Genomic DNA, 16,963 nt, shown 5'->3' with positions numbered 1-16,963 from the left:
TCAGTGTAGCCCCAGCGATTCCCTAGGCCCTAGGCCTACTCCCTGTTCGTGACATGGTTCTTATACCACTATTTTAGTATATAGTTTGCAACGCCCCTAGGGCTCAACTGTATTTTGTGCAACTTATTGTATGATAATTAAGTATCTTGTTATGTTCTTTGGCCTCTGACCTCATAAAGAGTTCAGAGGGGTTGTGTTAGTAATAAATACATATATATTTTATATATAACCTGTTTGGTGTCCTTTCATTTGGTATTCAAGGGGTTACATATGGTAAAAGAGCTGGCTTCACATGCTGTCTGAAGTTTCAACCTAAGACTGCTTTGTCCATGCTACCACTAGGATAGCTGGTCTATAAGGTTGACTTTACAACTATAACCATAAGGGTTGTTTGGACTGATCCAGGGTGCCCACTAGAATAGTGGACATCACATATCAGGCCAACTTCACACACCGTCCAATAATACACCATTCAAAAGCATCATGCAAAGAATACGCTAAACCACTGGACTGGTTTTAAGGGTAGGTGAGTTGGGAAATCAGGGACAATGAGTACAGTACCGCCTCAAGGTTCTGAATCCTGTATAAAAGTGCTTCGACAAAGAGAAAGATATTTTCTTGCTAGACGAAGTAAGAGTGTGCAGCTTCGGTGGAGTAGAATAAAGGGGCACGAGAAAGACATAGGAGGGGTAAAACACTGCAGTTCTAGTGGGAGCAAAAAGACGAAGGTGGAGGTTTAGAACAATCTACCAGTGTTACTGAAGGGTAGGTAAAACGAGAAACCCATCTGGTCCTCACGCTGCCATAAAAGTGCAGACCCTGTTCATCGACATAGAGAGTAGTCATTAGGTAAAACCTTGAGATTGCAAATATTCTCATATCTCCTCTTTCTGGGTAGCTGGTACTGTGAGGAGTTCCTTGCTCATTCTCAGTTCACCTGAAAGAGTGACATAGAACATAGAGCTAGTTTTATACTTCGTCAATTGGGGAATACTTAATTACAGTTGTGACGAAAGGGGCTGTGGTATCTTCCACATCTAAACTCCCCCGGCGCCTCGCACCTAATGGAGCTGCTCGCGGTGACATCACTTAGAATGCCACCGCGACCAGCGATCCAAGACGAGCGCCGGCGGACTGTGTGAAGGGCTTCTTGAAGTGAGGCTGTGGCTGAGGTCGCAGTTGTTGTATCTTGTTAATAAATACTTTCTTTACTTGTCACCATCCTGAGTTCGAGTCAGTATTCGTTGATTCTACACTGGCGACGAGGGAAAAACCTTCCTGTGACCTCAACACGCCCAAAGTATGAGAAGAAGCACAGCTGACCGCTTGACACGGAAGCGGGCGTCGCTGTAAGCTCCCGCATGCCGAGGCAAGTAACGGTGACAGTCCTGAGGAACATCGGATGACTGTCAGCTGTGAGCTGTACAAGGCGATCGAAGACGAGAACTGCCCTGTTCACTACTTGAAGTAAGGTGTTTCCTATTTGCCAACTGCGCGCACCCTTGCAGCACCCTGACGGATTACCTCACGCAGGCGCTGGCATTCATAAAGCGCTGGTGTTTAAGAAATTTGAATGTACCTCAGCCTGGCGAGCGGAAAAGAAATAACTCTCAAAGAGCATGGTGAAATGTAAGCGCGAGCTCCGCCCGAGCTCACAGAGTCAGTCGGTGACAAGCCGTCACAAATTAGAATAAAGGAAACTGTGACCGCGCCGACCCTCCACGCAACGAAGCAGCGCTTTGCGTTACCAACCCTGGGGCGTGTGAAACCACAACCACCCTTCTCAGAGACTCATGTGTCATTATATCGCGTGACAGCTATGCGCCTGATTTCATGGGAGTGCACACAGGCAGCGCGAGAGAAATGTTTAGCGGGGTTGGAATGTGAAGGTTTCTGACCACGTTGGGAGTCGGAGTGTGGTACATCGGGCTGCTGCGAGGAAGTACTGAACTAGAGCGCTGCGGGGAAAGGAGGAGCATTCACAGCGGATGGAATGATTGTGAGCAGCACTCTAGAAGGCATCTAAGAAGCGCAACGCGGGAAGCAGAGTGAAGCATAGGAGCGCAGCGGTACAGAGCTTTTGTGTGGAAACCCTAGCAAAATACTGTAATAATTTTGTGATCGAGTGACAGCGCGGCGTGGGAAGAGTAAAGAACGTGAGGGAGAGTAGCCGTGTTGTTGTAGCACGAATTGAGAGCACAAGCAGGGTGACAACGTTGACTGTTTTTGGGTTTCTTACTGAAAAGTGTTCAGCCAGGTGCACTGAGGGGTCTGGACTCTTTTGCCTCTCCACCATAGGCGTGGTTAAAGTCTGACTACACTGAGAAAACGTGACAGTACAGCCAGCACTATTCTATGCTCAAAGTTTCTGCACTTCACCCCCTTACTCAAAGGCTGTGCAAGCATTCATTTCTCCGTTTGCTCCTGTTTGATGTCACTTGGGGAATTTGTAGTAAAAGAATGTGTACTCTATGTGGCGTATGCTAACTTACCTTTTCCTTTTCAGCGTCACTGTGTCTTGTGGGTGTGTATTTTTTTCTGGGTGCCAGCAGGGGAAGACCTAGCACTTAGCATGCAGAGTGTGACCCCTCCACCTTTTTTCTTGACCACCCCAGGGGATCCCAATATCCAGTGGAAGAAATGGAAGAAAGTGTTTTTAAATTACGCCACTGTTTGTGGGCCAAACCTGGGTTTAGAAAGGAAGGTTGCATTATTAGCCTATTATCTAGGTGCGGAAGGTGAGGAGGTCCTGGATCATCTCCCAGATTTAGGGGCACAGGAGGCAAGAGGTCTGAACGAGTTTGAAGTGAGCCTTAAGAAGTTAGACTTACACTACCTTCCTAAGACTAGCACAATTATGGAGAGGTACCATTTTGGGAAGAGAGCACAAAAAGAGGGAGAATCGATAGAAGATTTTGTATCCGACTTGAGGAAGTTAGCTGCCACTTGCAAATTTGGTGGAGCAAGTGAGGAAAGAATCAGGGACCAGTTTGTTCTGGCGTGTAGGATGGAACGAGTGAGTGAGGAGCTATGGCTCAAGGACGACCCGCCACTGCGGGAAGTGCTCATTATAGCCAAACAGGTGGAGCATATGCTCCAGTGCGTAAAAGAAATAAAGCAAGACGCAGGGGAGAAGAAAAATGATGAAAAGGCCAATGTCAGTGAGGTGATGACCGAATGTGAGGCAGTGTCGGTAGTCAAAGGCCAGAAGATAGCGAGTAAAGAACACAAAGAGGGCAGGCTGGGGGGAACGTTTAAAGGCACTTGCTATAGGTGCGGTAAGCAGGGGCACCTAGCCAACGACAGAGAATGCCCTGCTCTCAGATTCACGTGCAACAAGTGTGGGAAGAAAGGACATTTCAAGCAGTACTGCAAGAGTGGGCAGGGAGTCAGCAGACAGGGTAGAGACAGGACAAATGTAGTGTGCGACGAGATTGTTGTGCAGGTACAAGAGTTACAAGCCCCCAGTCCCAGCAACCCTGTGTGTGTGGAAATAGTGGTGCAGGTCGAGGGAGGACAAGTCAGCAGTCCCAAGGACACCATAAAGATTGGGGAGGTTGAGGTGGAAGCATTATTTGACTCTTGTTCGAGAATTACCATTATTAATGCCAAAGAGTTCTCACGAGTGTCTAAGGGGACGATAACTTTGAAAAGAATGGATCTTAGGCCAGGGGGGTATGCCGGTCGCCCCATCTCCATGAAGGGATATTTCCTGGGGAAAGTAGAGTACAGCAACAGAACAACGGTCTCCAGGGTGTATGTGTCCACGGTAGTAGACAACATCTTGGGTTGGCAGGCACAGAAAGAGCTAGGGGTCTATTTGAATCCTAACTGTAATCCCCAGATCCTGATACAAGAAATTATTGAACACAAAGCAGACGTAGTAACGGAGTTCCAAGAGGTGTTCAGGGAAGAATTGGGGTGCCTAAAAAACTACTGCCACAAAATAAGATTGAAGGAGAACGCCAGGCCTGTCGTGGCTAAAGTTAGGAAGCTCCCCATTGCCATCCAGGAGGAGGTGAAGTCTGAACTGGAGAAACTGTGCAAGGCCGGAGTCATCGAACCGGTGGAAGCAACAGAGTGGTTGGCCCCCATTGTGGCAGCTAAGAAGAAGGATGGCTCGGTCCGGCTCTGCATAGACTTAAGGGCATTAAACAAGGAGGTCGTAGTCGACCGTTATCCCTTACCCAACATCACCCAGATGATGAGCATGCTAGAAGGTGCCAAGGTGTTTTCCACCCTCGACCTCACCTCGGCCTATTTCCAAATAAAATTACACGAGGAGTCTCAGGAACTCACAGCATTTGTGACACCCATGGGCGCATACAAATTCAAAAGAATGCCATTCGGGCTAGTCTCGGCGGCTGCCGTGTTTCAGAGAATCATGGGCAACATGTTGAAGGGCATCCCAGGCGTCATGTGCTACCAGGATGACGTGCTCATATTTGCCAAGAACCATGAGGAGCACGATGGTAGGCTGAGATGCGTGCTGGAGAGGTTTCAGTCGCAAGGCCTCACAGTGAAAAGAGACAAGTGTGTATTTGGCTGTGCTGAATTGGACTTCCTGGGTCACAAAGTGACAACAGAGGGTATATGTCCGAAAGCTGATTTGCAAAACACCATCGTGAACCTGACAACCCTCAAAGGCAAGGACGAGATCAAGTCATTTATGGGGATGTTAGAGTTCTACGGAAAGTTCATAAGGAACCTGGCGGGAAGGACATATGCCATCAGGCTATTGTTGAAGAAGGAGAACGAATTCCAGTGGAGTCAGGAGTGCCAGAGGGAGTTCGAGGACGTAAAGAAGGCACTCGCTGAGGCCCCCAGTTTGAAGTCATATATACCCAACCGGGCAACTGTAGTCACCACCGACGCAAGCGCGAAAGGTTTGGGAGCTGTCCTCACCCAAGTTGGAGAAGAAGGAGAAGAAACCATAGCCTTCGCCTCAAGGTCACTCCAGAAGTCCGAGAACAATTACTCGGTGATCGAGAAAGAGGCTTTGGCAGTATCTTGGGCAGTAGGAAAATTCAGAGACTTCCTCTGGGGAACTCAGTTCACCCTCCGAACCGACCACAAGCCGTTGGTGGAAGTATTCAGTAAGAAGGGCTTGGATGCCATCTCCAGCAGGATAAGGCGGTGGGTAGTTGGCCTACAAGAATACACCTTTGATGTCGAATACGTTCCCGGGACACAGAACCTCGCAGCTGACTGTCTATCCAGACTCGTCGGTGATGAAGGAGCGAGAGAAAAGCATGGGAAGGCGGATGAAGAAGAAGAGGACCTTCAGATGGAGGATGTCTGCACCATCCAGAGGGCGTTGGGAGAAGAAACATGGAGAAAGGCGCTAGAAGAAGACAAAATCTTGGAGGAAATTTACAAAAGAGTAAAAGGCGATTGGAAGCACGGTGACAAACAGAATGAAAACCTGCGGCCATACCTAGCCATTAAAGACGAGTTATCCATAGTAGACGGATGTCTGTTCAGGGGTACAAGACTGGTACCTCCTGCAACCGTGAGAGACAACCTGGTCGAGCTAGCCCACAAAGGGCATTTGGGCATCACCAAAACCAAGCAGAAACTCAGGGAAAGCTATTGGTGGCCGAGCATGGATCTGGTCACCGAAAGGAAAATCAGAGAGTGCCTTCCGTGCAGTAACAGCGACAAGGTCCTGAGGCAACAGACGCCCCCTATGGTGTGCAGGCCGCCCCCTTCAGGACCGTGGGTTGAGTTGGCATTGGACATCGTGGGCCCCATGTCTGGGGAACAGCGGACACCCTACATTTTGGTGCTTGTGGATTTATATTCCAGGTGGCCAGAGATAAAATTTGTCAGCGAAGTCACGACCAAAACGGTCATCAGCTTCCTAGAAGAGGTGTTTATCCGGGAAGGGCTACCTAGCAACATTCTGACGGACAACGGTGTACAACTATGTTCGAAAGAAATGGAAGACTTCTTGGAAGAAAGAGGCATCAGACACAAGCGTTGCGCCCTTTACCACCCCGAAACGAATGGCATGGTCGAACGCTTTAACAAAGAGAGCATCCAATCGGCCAGCGGCATAAGTTGTAAGGAAGAGGCGTGGAGACGGTTAGAAGCTTACAGGTTCACGCCACATCAGACGACGGGGGTCACCCCGTTTGAATTGCTCCGCGCCAGGATACCCAACACAAAGCTAACCCCAGGATGGATGGAGTGGCACAAGGGGTGGACAGACCGAACTAAAGAAGCTGAAAGCTTGAAGAAGCAAGAGGGAGCCATGGAAAAGAGAAAAGAAGGATATGACCGGCACAAGGCCACGCTGGAAATAGAATTCAAAGTGGGAGACAGCATCAAGATCAGAGCTCCAACAGGGAAGGCAAGTTGGTCAGAGTACACCAACCCTACCAAGATCACCAAACTATTCAAAAATGCAGTCAAGACCCAAGAAGGGAAAATATGGAACCTTGGGAGGGTAGTAAAGTACCATCCACCAGTGAAAGACCCTGAGAATTCAAGGGGACGGGAGGGAGACCCTGGGAGAGACCCTAGTTCCATCACTAAGAGGCAAACCGTGGTCCCCCACCCAAGCATCAGGCCTAGCAGGAGAGCGACCAGACCTCCTAAACATTTTGATCAGTATGTAATGATGTAACCGGTGTTCCCCTGTCTGTTTTGGTCAATCCTCACACCAGACCCAGAATAAATGATGGTTACACACCCCCGTCGGGTGTCTCTTTGTCACCTGATGCGTTCCGCATTTCATGTTATGTATATGCTTTTCTTTCTGCAGGGAAGGGGGATGTGTGGTATCTTCCACATCTAAACTCCCCCGGCGCCTCGCACCTAATGGAGCTGCTCGCGGTGACATCACTTAGAATGCCACCGCGACCAGCGTTCCAAGGCGAGCGCCGGCGGACTGTGTGAAGGGCTTCTTGAAGTGAGGCTGTGGCTGAGGTCGCAGTTGTTGTATCTTGTTAATAAATACTTTCTTTACTTGTCACCATCCTGAGTCCGAGTCAGTATTCGTTGATTCTACAGGGGCCTTTTACATCTAGGATAATAAAATAAATGCCTGCAGGATCCAATACTTTGGCTGTAGGCAGCGAAAGTGGATTATGTTGTGACACTGCCTTCCCTTCTCTCAGAACATTTAGCAATGTTTTGGCCAGAGTTGGCTGCACTTGCCTTCCCAGTCATTCCTCGTGAATGGATATTTTTTGAGGATTCCACGAAACTCACTTGACTTTAGCACAATTAAGTCCACTGCAAGTTTCTTAGCTGCAGCAACTGGCAAGCACTCCAAAACAATGCTTACACTATGACGACAATGATGATTTGGAGACCGGTGTAGGTAAAGGAACGTTTGCAGGGTAGGCCTGCAAAGACAAAGGTGATAGGAAAAAGAGATCTTGCATTTGGATGTTGTTCACTGTCTCACTCGGAATTAAGGTCTCTCCATCAAGACATGCCTAATATAACAGAAAGCAGGGGGTAAGTTAAAGGAGACATTTAAAAAACATGGTGTTTTCACTGGAATCATTTGCTGCATATGCAGGGAATGGAGTGAGAATGTTAGGTCCAACTCTGGAATCTGAGGTTCTGTGTAAATCTGTCAAAGAGTACCAAACTTAAAAGCATATAAAAACATATACAATCCTTTTGTAACTTTGCCCCCTCACTCTTGACTGATGTACACTAAACTTCACTTACCAAGAGTAAGCTAAAAAAAAAAGTGCACTATCAGCAATTCTATCCAAGTATGCCAAAGGACACAAAAGCTAGAAGCAAATCAACAGACTCCTTTTCACTGTAATATATTACGCTGTCGACAATACAGACACTCAAATTGTGGCTAATTCTCACTTTCCACCGAAAAGGCCTTTCTTTATATGCTACTAATTTTGGCGCAGTTTGAAAAATTTGGTACACAAATAGTGCTTCTGACTGAAGTTTTGACACACAGGTTTTGTGCAGATCAGTTCAAGAGGGAATAAGTTAAAGGGGGTATTTAAAAAAACACACACAGTTTTCTCCATTCAGTGTTCCAGAGGAATTTTGGATCTCCACGATAGCAAAAACTGCTGAACGGAAGTACATAAAAATCAGCACAATATTAGTGCTTCAATCAGAATAAGCCTTTTTTTGTGGTTTGTTGCAAATCTATTCTGTCGTTTTTTGAGAAATGTTCGCTACAACAAGGTTTTGGTATGAAACAGTATACCTTGACTACTTTTTTGCAGATGCATTGTGGAGCTGGATCAGTGGATCCCAATTTGAAAATTAATATAACCAGATTAGCCGAGGGAAGATTATTTACTACTTTCAAAGCAGGAACTGCGAACCCGAATGATCTAATTGTCGGTATGCTACGGAAAATATTTGTTCTGGGGGGTGTTACAAGTTTACAAGTACAGAAGCCTGCAGCCTGAAAAAAAGTGTGAGGGTGAAATTAAAGAGCAGGTGGAGGATACCAGGACCACAGGGAAGACGCACGTGGACCTAGAGTGGTAAGCCCTGCCCAATAAAATAAAAAGCCTCTTTTTCTTGCAGGATTCGTGGATCTGCCCATTGATTTGAGGATCCCATAGGAGACAATTTGCAAAAGGATTGGAATATCATAGTCTAAGATAGCAAATTTCTAGGCAGATCTTCCAATATTGTTAAAATACAAGATGGGGGCCTGGATGAGGTCCCATTCCATGAGGCTGCTGGGTGTGGCCTACGGCCTGGACACTGACTAAGATCCCTGTTCACATGGCTAATGGCTAAAGGTTGTGCACAGCTGGTATTGATGGAAGTGGGCTGGCTCAGGGTCTAGCTGCGATGTTCACATGGAGTGGGGGCAAGATGTAAAGGGGTTTGAATGTGGGGTCTGGCGCGCAGACGTATGGCTGAAAATGAGGTTATTCTTCTATGAACACCTAAAGCAATAGTTTAAAATATTTTTCTTTTCTAAATGGGATTTTATAATGGGTGCACATTTAGTGTTTCTGAATAGCTGGAAGCCATCCGTTAAATAAACTGAAAGAAAGTACAAAACAAATTAATTAAAAGGTCATAGAAAGTGAGAGTCTCATTCTGTATGTTGTGACCTTTATACCAGTGAAACAAAGGCTTTAAGCAAAGATGGTTTGCCACACAGAAGGTTGGGTGCAGTCCATGGCCATTGGCCAGGCCTAAGTCTACCCCCTGCCACACAAAGTCGATGGCCACGCCAAGTTGCATCAGACAATGGGCCATATGTAGGTAATTTGTGTTTTGCGATTCTCAAATTGCGATTTTTTGGAAATCACAATTAGAGAATCACAAAACGCAATGTAGGGAGGATTAGCAACATTTTTTTAAAATCCCACTTATTCCTTATTTGTGAATCGCAAATTGAGATTCGCAAATAAGGAATACAATCTCATTCATTCCTATGGGCTAGAAGGCCCGTAGGAATGAATGGGAAGACATTCTCAATTTGCGATTCTCAATTAGAGAATCGCAAATTGAGATTGCAGGGTTGTAAGGGTGTCAATAGGACACGCTTTTGCACCCCTGAAATTAACATGTGTGCACACGTGGCCCACATACATGCCCTAAGGGCATGCATCTGACCCACGTTGCACTTTGAAAAATGCCAAAAAGTGAATTTTTCAAAGAAATCGCAAAATACCACCAACCTGAAGTTGGTGGTATTTTGCGGTTCCTTAAGCCAAAATTTGCACAACTTGGGTGCTTCCTACATTGCATTTAAGGAATCGCAATTTATGATTCTTTAAACGCAATAGCAAAATAAGGAATCGCAAATTTTGCGATTCCTTATTTTGCATGTGGGTTTTTGTGTGCTACATAGCACACTGCCCTAATTGCGATCGTAGCGCAAGGGTAAATTATGGATTGTATTGCTACTAAGACATTAATGTATAATTTTTAAAATGTACAAATTCATTGGAAAAAAACATAGTTAATGCGACATTATGACTGTGAAACAAAACCAAAAAGTCACTGAAATTAGACACAGTTAGCTGAACAAATCATTACTCCTGCCCCTGCAATGTGCTGCTTACCGACTTAATAAAATAACCCTGAAGTCTCCCTCTTTCCATTACTTGAAAGATATAACAAACATTTATATAAATGTTGTTAAAAATGGCAAAATGACCTAGACTATTTATTTATTCTTTTTCATTCTTTAATTTTTAAATGAATATTAAAGGCGCCTGAGACCAAACATAAATAGGCAAAGATGCAGTAAGCAAGAACTAAGACATGAAAGTGTGTAATAAACAAAAAGACAATTAGAAATACATAATCTTAGGAAAAAATTAAAGTTGAATAAAGATTTCTCTATCAAACAGCAACTGTAATGGTGAGATATGGCCATGTGAGAAAGTTAGCAGAGTCATGCAGAATAAAGAAGACCAGTCAATACAGTCTCCTTATAATGACAGAAATTGATTCATGACCATATCCTGAGGGATTGTCTTTTTCCTCCATTGCATAAAAAAGCAGTAGTTTCACAACAATTTTTCACAGGTATGTTGTCATACCTGCGAACTAAATAACAGGCAAATTACATAATTTGTGCTAGTCAAAGCTTAATTACCTTGCATCAGCTAATTACACTCCAAGCATGACACTGTTCATGTTTATTTTAGTCCTCAGTTCAACCATCATCCACTCCATGAAAGGAAATCAAAATCTGAAGATTCAAACTGCAATCAGGGCCCATTGTCAGCTGCATCTTGCAGGCAGCAGCTTCTGAAACTCTGAACTTTATAGTCAGAATGTGCTTTGTAGTAAAGCCAAATGGTTGTTTCTAAAAACCTACAGACCCAACTATTAATATTTTCTCTTCTTTTTACCACAGACAACCAATGAGCATAGTTAATTCAATTGATGCTTGTACGCCGCTCAGATGGAGATGCCTAGAGCACGATATGCTATTTCTTGCTATGTTTGAGTGTGAAGCCTCCAGTGAATCCTGATGCCTCTCGGGTAACCCAAAATGGAATTAAATATGACATGCACTCAGCGCATCTCCATGTATGGTTAATGGCACTTTATGTAAGACAAAGGGAGACAGGATTCGTACATAACGGATAAGCGTGTATTATGGTTACATATGGCTACTGAAGTATCTGGTGACATCACACACACATAACTAAGGTAGACATCACACACACATATCTAAGGTAGACAATCACATTCAATTATAGGTTGTTTTCCACAGTAAGGGATTTCAGTGGTAAGTTCCACAGTGTCTTTCTAACTGAAAATGCCAGGACACAGTAGACTAATTTGCGAGCAAAATAAGCATTCATCAGGAGGGTACTGATACCACTGTACATTGTTTCCTTGCAACCATCAGCACAATTTGTATCGCTTTTTAAACCCCCGGGTTCTGAGGAGCTGCTATTGATAATAACTGTAATTAGGCATTCACAGTACGTTCATGATACATTTCCATTTCATATGGTTAACTCTGACTGGCAGTCGTTTCGTCCCTTTTCAATAGCAGGTGATCAGCCTATCAGTGACCCATGGGCTGCCGCATGAACCCTGCATCAAATTCAAGATACTCTGCATCTGCCCGGAAACTCTTCCAGCTGTCCATGCTTTTCTACCTGGGTTCCTGTTTCCTCCCAGTCTTTCTTGTTCTCGTGTGTCACTCTGAGGTTGCTGCCTCCCTTGGGAAATGTAGCAAATGTTCAATAAATAAATGAACAAGCTTATTATGCGCCCCATGTATGCCTCATTGCCTTGCCACTAGTGCCTGAATACCCCACTCACAGTTTTTACATGGAAAGAGACAGCAAGTCTACTACATTACCACCGACAGGTTGAAAAAGAGGTATACATGGACAATCATGTCGATCAGTTTCGAGATGATGTTACACACATTTCTGTGACATTTGGTAATAACTCTGATGTATGATGGTGCCATGTTCTTTGACGTCAGCATGCCGAGAAAGATATATGTAAAGGGTGCAGAGGATTAATTAGTCAGCAATAGGTTACGCAAATATACATTATGCATTGTTCACAAATATCAATATAGAGGTGTGCTACCTCATGTTTTTGCATGCTATTCTACTTGCTGAGGCAGGTGCAATGTAAATATTCCAGAGAGGTTATACTGCATTCGGTGTTATGTAGAGTGAGAGGTTTGACTCATGAGTCATACAAACCCACTGAATTCGGGCAGTTGTAGTGCGAGATGACCGCAATTATGGTGAAATTGCCATCTTTAATAGAGAAATGGAGGCACATGCTTGTGTCCCCAGGGCAGTCGCTTTGTTAGCCAATCAGAGATTTGCATTCACATCCTCCTCTTGTACTCTGAATCTGGGCCAAACAACGAGGAACTCCCAATTAGTAGTCTCTGTGGTCTTCATCTATATGGTATTGGAATAGGTGTTGGAAAGAGGCCCCCACTGACACTATAGGAGGGCGCTCGCATACGCGCCCCTGCTACACTCACAGCTCAAGAGGTCACGCCCCCTGCTACCCTCCCAGCTCGGGGTCACTACCCCTGCAACCCTCAATGCTCAAGAGGTCACACCCCCTGCTACCCTAACAGCTCAAGTTGGCACAACTAATAAATGCATGAACTGAAAGTACCATTAATGTTGACTGGGCAAAGCTTATGTTTGTGCCTTCCAGACAAATTAGGAAAGGGAGTTCTATAAGATAAGTGTCTGTCCGGAAAGCATGTGGTAAGGAGTCGCACAGCTAACAAAGAATCTGCCTGGGAAATTTCTGTTAAAATAAACTAAACATTGTTGACTACCACCATCACCTCAGTCTAGCTATTTGGGTCACTCTAGCAGTCGAACACTTCCGCCATTACATAACTTTTTCAATAAGCAGGAAGGGCGGCCCCCTCACTCCCAGGAAAAGAACCCTGTGAGTCCAAGCATTGTTACAAATATTAAATAGGTGAGTCCATCACACCAGTGATGGAGTCCAAGGTCCAGACCATCCACACAGACGTAGTGTTTCTACAGGAGGATTGCGATGAAGAGGATAAGGATGAGGGAGAGAACACGTGCAAGTACTCAGAGAGACAAAAACATTACCTGGAGAATCTCCCTTAGACTGCGTAGGACTGGGGGAGAGTAGAAATGACAGATCTCAGAATCCTCAGGGATGTCCACTCGTGCCTGGTCTGGATGAGCAGAAAGTATGTAACAGAAACTTGGAGGGGGAAGATTGGCTTTCATCTGTTGGACAAAATCAAATAAAGGCAGCGAAGTGAATCCGAAAATAACGATAAGCAGTTAATAAACACAGAGCAGCCATCTTTCTTTTTTCATACACTGACATTTAAAATCCATGGATGATTAGTCATAGCAAAGCCAATGTGCGTTTATTTTTGTTAGAGGAAGTGTTTGGTAAACATTTGGTGATTCTGCGTCGTCCTCAGCAGTCCTTGTTAGCTAATAATAATAATGATAATGCAATATTTTGGGCTGCAACAACAGGGAGCTTGACGTAGAGCATCTTTGCTACATTAGCAGAGTTAAACTGTACCCTCAAAAAAGAATGTTACGAAAAGGAAACAGAATACGATGTTTGCTTTGTTAGTGGTGAACTTGGAAGACATATACAGAAAAATACTGCATAATAAATACTCTTGACAATGGATCACTTTAATTGTATTTTTAAAAAAGCCAGTGCATGCATGTTTTAATTTTTGCACAAAAAACTGTATATACAACAACATATTTTCATGAAGTATAACAAATAAGCAAGAACAACTAGTAACCTTTATGACAGGCTAAGACATTCAAAAAGCCACAAATCAGCAATATAAATGTAACGTCAGCTAAATCAATACACAAGATAATAAACAGCAGCTCTCAATTACAAGCTACACGTCATGTTGATCATGGAGTGTCATAAAATAACTATTTGATGCTCAATCACCAAACTCTAAATTTTACATAAATGGGATAATGTAACCATCCACAAAATACTATGCCATTGATAGACAGAATCAGTGGCGGCTCCTCCACAAAGGCGGAGGAAGGGTGCCTCACTGGTCAACAGGAAATATAAAATGATAATAACGTAACGCTATCATTTTATTAGGTCTCTCCTGTCAATGCGCTTGCGCATTGAGCTTGCGAGAGATATTGGGGCTTAACGAGAGCTTAACCATCGGGCGAATTCATGCTGTGCCCGTGAAAAGCAAGGCTCAAAGCGCAAGCGCATTGACCTAAAAAGCACGTCCACATGAAAGCCAGCCATCTGTGCCTCACTTCTTCTACCCCCTAATTGCTTGCACTTTCACGGCCGCCAGGCCGTGAGCTACATCAAAGGGTCCTGCTGCCCCGCTCCCTGCTTCATTGCCACCAGCTTTACTTGTTTTTCCTTGATCCTAAGGCCAGCCCAAAGCCGAGCCATGCAATAAAAACATGTACTCCCACATCTCTTTACTGAAAACTGTTATGATCTCAGATTACAGGTTATTCCGAAGCTTTTCATAAGGGGTATTTCTTGGATTCGATGGGCACGCTTGTTTCTCTAAGACCTTCAAGAGGACAGGGAGTCGCAATATAAAACGAAAGTTGTTAAAATCATCTCTGTCCACAAAGGCTATTTTAGGTCTCGTCTACAGATGGCTTTAGATTTTTTTTCCTATTGTCAGTGGGGGTTCAGGGCTGGCCAGAGCAGGGGGCGGAGTGGTCTGCACTCCCTAAGTGCTCATGACTGTTTGGCCGGCCCTCTTGGGCCGCCCAAACCAGTCATGTGCACTTTATATGTTCCCCACAAGGCTGCAATACACACCCTGGCGAGGAACATGCACAGGCTCTCTGTCCCCGTCTCAGCGGCAAAGTACGGTGCTGGCTCAAATTCCAATCTCTCAATGGCCGTCTTATTGTACTTCTTTGAAGATCTGATGACATAAGGTCTGTAGTCATTCCTGAAAAGTAGAGACCATGAAGAGGTAGCAAATGAATACGACTTAAATCTCAACATTACCTGTGACCTTTTTAAGTCAGTGCAGAGCACTTATTGATTTAATTATGGCGTTTCATCTAGCATTTGCATAAATAACATTTGGTACTGAGAAGAAAATCAGAACAAAGAAGGACGACAGGGGTGTGTCGCTGTGACGAGCCAAGATGGGGCATAATTGGCAGGAACTTGGGTTTGGAGAAAAGCAGAAAACGGGAACAGTAAACAAGCGATACAAGCGAGTGAAGTAAGGAATACTGAATGGGAAAGGAGGTTAAAACAAGACCATTAAGGGTTGACTATCCTAGTGAACGACTGGTGTCAGCTAGGGAGGCGGGCAGGCTAAAGTACAAGCAGATATCGGAGGGGGTGGGGGGGGACAGACAGGTCAATTTAACCTGCACCAAATCAGAAGCGTTAAATCAAGAGTCGCGATAGGTCTGTATTCCTGACTGAAATTGCAAATGCTACTTACCAGTATGCATCTGTTCTTGGCATGTAGGGGACATTCATATCTGTGCATAGATCGCCGCCTAGTGTTGGGTCCGGATGATTGCACATTGTTGTCCTGGAAGAGTCTTCGAAGTATCACGAGATAGGTGGCTCCTCCCCTGGACTACAGTGCGCATGGGCATCGACTCCATCCCCAGATTGTTTTTAGCCATTGTGGCCAAGATGGAGTGAAACTCAGTGAATGATGACCATGCCATGAAATGATATGTGAACACTGCAGCTGCTACAGGCGCCGGGGAGGAGGGCGGGCGATATGAATGTCAGCAGCCCTACATGCCAAGAACAGATGCATACTGGTAAGTAGCATTTGCAGTTCGAGGCATGTGGGCTGCTGAATTCATATCTGTGCATAGAATACATAGCAGTCCCTCCATTAGCGGCGGCCGCCCGTGCCAGCTGCAGCAGTTTGGAAAAGTGTCTTGAGAACAGCCTGCCCTACAGCTGCCTGCTGTTTGGAGTGCACGTCTACACAGTAATGCTTAGTAAATGTGTGTGTGGTAGACCATGTGGCTGCTCTACATATGTCCTCTAAGGGAATGTTTCCCAGGAAAGCCATAGAGGCCCCCAACTTTCTGGTGGAGTGGGCTCTTGGTGGAATGGTAAGAGTGCGTTTTGCCTTTGCATAGCAGATTTGAATACATTTCACGATCCACCTAGCAATACCAGCCTTGGAAATAGGGTTACCTTTGTGATGTGGCGCAAAGGCAACAAAAAGCTGCTTAGTCTTTCTAAAATCCATGGTCCTATCCATGTAATACATTAGGGCCCGTTTAACGTCAAGGGTGTGGAGCATCCGCTCCGCCAGTGACTCTGGATTTTGAAAGAACACCGGCAACTCAATGGTTTGGTTGATGTGGAACTGAGACACAACCTTGGGTAGAAATTTAGGGTTAGTGCGGAGCACTACCCTGTTTGAATGAACTTGGAAGAAAGGCTCTTGGATTGTGAGGGCTTGCAGTTCACTAACCCTCCGTAGCGATGTAATTGCTACAAGGAAAGCCACTTTCCATGTCAAGAACTGAATCTCGCAGGAATGTAGTGGCTCAAAGGGAGGACCCATCAGCCTTGTAAGAACCACATTGAGGTTCCATTCAGGAGCTGGTGGAGTCCGTGGCGGAATGACTCTTTTGAGGCCTTCCAGAAATGCTTTGATGGCAGGCACTTTGAAAAGTGAAAGGTGCTGTCTATTTTGGAGGTTTGCAGCCATCGCAGACAGGTGAATGCGAATGGAAGTATATGCCAGATTACACTTGTATAGATGGAACAGGTAACAGATGATGTTCTGAATAGAAGCATCTAGTGGATCAATGTTGTGGTTTGCGCAATAGATGACAAACCGTTTCCATTTTGCCGCATAACATGCTCTAGTAGTGGGCTTCCTAGCCTCCCGAATGATGTCCATGCAATTGGGAGGAAGGTTGAGGTAGCCAAACTCTAGGACTTCAGGAGCCAGATCGCCAGGTTGAGCTGTTGCGGATCTGGGTGCTGAATGTCGCCATGGCTCTGCGTCAGAAGGCTG

General features: G+C 45.1%; 1 protein-coding gene across 1 annotated transcript in view; it reads right to left on the bottom strand.

Moving 5' to 3' along the window:
• The window catches only part of SPIDR (scaffold protein involved in DNA repair), a 2,344,543-nt gene that overhangs the window by 268,295 nt on the left and 2,059,285 nt on the right, over positions 1–16,963 (bottom strand). The window contains exon 13 of the mRNA XM_086965726.1: positions 13,047–13,190. Within this exon, the coding sequence (XP_086821852.1) occupies positions 13,047–13,190 (144 nt within the window). The remainder of the gene's footprint in view (positions 1–13,046; positions 13,191–16,963) is intronic.

Source organism: Lissotriton vulgaris, chromosome 4_1 (genome assembly GCF_964263255.1).
Source record: "Lissotriton vulgaris chromosome 4_1, aLisVul1.2, whole genome shotgun sequence".
NCBI lineage: Eukaryota > Metazoa > Chordata > Amphibia > Caudata > Salamandridae > Lissotriton > Lissotriton vulgaris.
Note: the sequence above shows the minus strand (reverse complement) of the source record. Positions and strands in the feature narration are given on the sequence as shown.